At 39.2% G+C, this 4479-nt stretch overlaps 1 protein-coding gene across 1 annotated transcript in view; it reads left to right on the top strand.

Annotated features, from left to right (window-relative positions):
- The window catches only part of LOC108787983 (tetraspanin-11-like), a 36663-nt gene extending 35965 nt beyond the window's left edge, over positions 1-698 (top strand). The window contains exon 7 of the mRNA XM_018557687.1: positions 618-698. Within this exon, the coding sequence (XP_018413189.1) occupies positions 618-698 (81 nt within the window). The remainder of the gene's footprint in view (positions 1-617) is intronic.
- The last annotated feature ends 3781 nt before the right edge of the window (positions 699-4479 follow it).

Below are 4479 nucleotides of genomic sequence, written 5' to 3'. Positions count from 1 at the left end.
GGGCGCCTCTCCCGGCCGTCCAGTGCATATCACTGTACTGAAGCCACCCAGACACAAGAGGAAAAAAAAAAAAAAAAAAAAAAAGAAAAAAAGGGGGGGGGGGAATCATACCGCCAGGAGGTTAAAAAAACGAGCGTTGAACGCACGTTTCATTGAACTAAAAAACGTGCAAAAAACGTGCTTAAAATACGCGCCTATTAGGAACGCCCAGGTGTGAACCCAGCCTGAAAGAGTGAACTTTGAAGATGAGTTTCTCAAAATATGTTTTGAGATAGAGAGTTGAATGAGGGCTTCATGTTAAGTGCTTTTACTTTAGAATTTGTAAATACTTTAGTGCAAATAGTCTGGAAAAAGGTTTACTTTAATGTATTAATGATTAAAGAGCTGCATTAATATATGCCTGTTATATCTGGGTTCAGCTATAATTATTAGTAAGTATTATTATGATTAGACCAGGAGAATTGATGTATTGTATAAGTATGGTGGAGCTTCGCTACCAATCACAATCCTGCTTTGATTATGGACTTATGTATTTTAATCCATAATAAGAATAGCCTGTGAAAAACATTTTAGAAATAATAATAATAATTATAATAATTCATTTTTCTGCTTTCCAGCTGATTGGTGTAACTATGAGTGCGTGCTTCCTGCGTATCCTCTATAAAGAAGAGAAGGAAGAGCTGTACAATATGATTTGATTGTTGTAGAGGTATTGTCAGAAATAAATGTACGTCAGTGGACAATGTTGACAGTAAATTGTATTCATACACAAACACCCTTATTCAGTATAGAATTCCTAAATCCTAAAGGCTAAGTTCACTCAAAATGGATAATACTTATAGACTGGCTCTTTCTTCTACCTCTTGAGAACTCTACTGGTGAGATTGCACACTACTGTGGCGATTGTGATGAGCTCCAGCTGTCACTGCTGGATTTTTTTATTGATTGCAACAGGAAGAGATGAATACGCAAAAGTAGAAAGGAACATCCAAAACTCCCAACATCAGCAGAGTTGGGAATTATGGAAGGGAGATCTTACTGATGGAGTATCTAAGACAAATAAGATGTAGAGGCTGACTCGTTTCACTTGGCTCCGTATGTAGCCATGCTTCTTAACTTCAGAACTTAAAAAAGAAAGACCTTTGTGCCGAGATGATATACATCATACGCAGTATGCCATGGGGAAGAATGGGCAAGACCACATGTGCTGAATATTGGGCATGGCTAAAAGGGGCATGGTGAAGAGTCTGAAATATACTGCATATATTTTCCGCAGTGCTTGTACCCACAAAATACTCCCTAACCACTTCTGGGCCCGCACTCCCTTCCTGTCCAGGCCACTTTTCAGTATTCAGTGCTGTGACAGTGTGACTGACAATTACTCAGTCATGCAACACTGTACCCAAATTAATTTTGATATGATTTTGTTTTAGAGAGCTTTCTTTTGGTGGTATGTCTCCCTAAAACAGAGAGTGTGTTACTGGCAGGACCTTCAAGTGTATGTGAAAAATAATGTTTCAGCATCAGGGGTCAGTGGGAGAAAAGAAAGTACTGTTGTTTGTCAGGAACAATGTCACAGAGGACAAAATGCACCAAAATTGGGGGTCAGTAGAAGGAAGAGTACTCCAGCATCAGAGTGTAATGGATGGTAAGGAAGGATACCCCAATGTTAGTGATCAGTAGGAGGAAAAATGTCCAGGTGTCAGTGGGAGGAATGAATGGCCCAGTTGTCAGGGGGAGTATAGAGTGCCTCGTTGGTCAGTGTAAGGAAATAAGGCCCCAATGTCAGTAGTCAGTAGGATGAAGAAGGCCCTGCTATCAGTGTGAGGAATGAAACGCCCAGTGATAAGCAGGAGGAAAGAATGCCCTGATGCCAGTGGGTGTAATGATGGCCCAGTGATCAGTGGGAACAGAGAATGCCCCGGTGATCATTGGGAGAAAAGAAAGCCTTAATGTTGGTGGTCAGTAGGATGAAGAATGCCCTGGTGTCAGTGGGAGGAAGAAATGGTCCAGTGTGCAGTGCGAGGAAAGAATGTCCTGATGTTAGTGGTCAGTTGTAGGAAAAATGCCTCAGCATTGGTTTTAGTGGGAGCAGTAGCCCAGCATTAGTTTTCAGTGTAAAAAAACAAAACAAGACATGCACACACTTCTGCCTACCTGCCCTCATGACATTGACACTGGGACTGTAGCCATGCACCGTTAAGTAGGAGATCACTTTTCCTGATTCAGAAAAAGGCCTAGGTGCAGAACTTATCATTAGAATTCTGTTTTCTAATAGGGTGGAGAAGGGTAAGAACCTCTTTTAGGTTTTGTTTTTTTGCATTAATAAGCGACATCATCACTACTTTGGCCAGATCTCCCAGTCAGAGTTCTCAACCTAATTTCCTTTCCCCTGTGCAAGGTTGTCTCACTCCCCCTTCTGTGTTTTCAGTGCTGTAATATAAATGAGAACCCCTTTGTGATGCCGGGAATAGGTGTAGCTCATTGGACAACAGAGGTTGATCCAGCCCACTTCCTATCAATTTTATGTGGACAGAGTCTTTTATGTACATTGCTGTAATATGTCATTGTAATATTTCTTTAAACTGTACAGATCTGTATATACTGTACATTGGTGCTACAGAATGTATATTAGCAAGCTTCTTCAAAAGGAAAGTGTAAAGTGCAAGAATATACAGTTTACACAAACTCCTACCGACCAGTCTGCAGCAGTGTTAAGAAAGCTACTAGGGATTAACATTTGTACATTGCCGTTGCAAATTCTGTCTTTGCAAACCATGATTTGGGACAAGTATGATAGGATGGCTCCAGTATGGCAGCTCATGACTGTTGTAATTGAACATAGCCCAATATAAAGAGTCATATAGCCAAGTGCTGCTTCTACGATCCAATACTAAGTACCATATTTACTGTATAAAGCACAGTTGAATAGCCATTATATCATTCTCCACATTTGTAAAACAACATCTGACATCTAAATTCACAATTACCTAGTCAAGTAATGTTTACCAATGTGTAGATTTTTTATTTGATCAGTAGGAAAAACAGGTCCCTATAACATTCACTGTATTCCTTATACAACTAATGATACATTTGTCAGCAGTGATAACTCACCCCTCTAAACCAGTCAATCCTTGATTTTATCAACTATTTTTTTTGTTGAAACCTTCACTGTTTGGTAAATCCCACTCCTAGCCACAACAAGAAGACGTTATACCAAACTACCATGGACTGCACAGGGGAACAGTTAGACAGATCTTGTATTATTTAATTTTATATACGCTATGGCCAAAGGTATGTAGACGTCCCTCCAAATTATTTAGTTCAGGTGTTTCCAGTGAAGGGTACCGTTAATGCTACAGCATACCAAGACATTTGGACAATTGTGCAATTGCGGCAGCAGTTTGGTAAAGTCCCTTTTCTGTTCCATCTTTACTGTGTCTCTGTGCACAAAGCCAGATTCATAAAGACCTGGTTTGATGAGTTTGCTGTGCTGGAACTGGAAACCTTTACCCTACAGGACACATATGGAATGAGTTGGAATACCGATTACAAGTCAAGTCTTCTCATCCAACATCAGTATTTAACCTCACAAATGCATGTTTGGCTAAACGGGCAAAAACTTCCACAGACACACTACAAAATCTTGTGGAAAGCCTTCCCAGAAGTGTTGAGGCTAATATAGCCACAAGGGTGGGCAACTACATAATAATGGCCATGGTTTTAGAGTGGGACATCCAACAAACCCATTTAGGTGTGATGGTCAGGTGTCCACAAACCTTTGGCTATATAGTGTAGCACGACCATCTTGCAATGTTGATGTAAAAAGTAGACAAACCATGGGAAGTTAGTGCAGATAATAAAATATATACATGTAAAAGACTTACACATACAGTTGTATAGCAAAGCATTGCAATAACAAGGTGCAACAGAAGAGTGTTAAATAAATAAGTCCCTTTCCTGCTTGTTTCCCACAGTGTGCAATTACTTCTAACAGTCAATAGCTCCCTCTGTTACCGTGCTTTGTAATTAGGTTTTCAGTCCATAGCACAATACTTTATTTTTACAAGAAAGAAGCATTAGCACAAATCACAGGCTGAAAAACCCACTACTACCGATTAAATTGCTGTTATGATACGTTGTATATATTTTACATTATATGTATTGTTTTGGTGCAACAAATAATATATAATTTTTAATAAATATTCAACTGGGCAATAAAATAAATATCATTGTTCTCTCTTACTGTGTTTTTATTACTGCTGACTTTCAAGTGATAAATGTTATGCAGCAGCTTATACAACATCTCTTTGATCAGTAGACTGTTGGAAACTTTCAAAGAAGAACTCCGTTGAGCAATATTGCACCAGAAAACAAACTCCACATAGTTTCAGAAGTATAGGAAGCCTTTCTAGAAAGAAAACACATTCAATATGAGGTTATCATTCCTCTGACAGTGGAAAATTGGACCTGTGCTTC

Source organism: Nanorana parkeri, unplaced genomic scaffold (genome assembly GCF_000935625.1).
Source record: "Nanorana parkeri isolate BGI_ZX_2015 unplaced genomic scaffold, ASM93562v1 scaffold14, whole genome shotgun sequence".
NCBI lineage: Eukaryota > Metazoa > Chordata > Amphibia > Anura > Dicroglossidae > Nanorana > Nanorana parkeri.
Note: the sequence above shows the minus strand (reverse complement) of the source record. Positions and strands in the feature narration are given on the sequence as shown.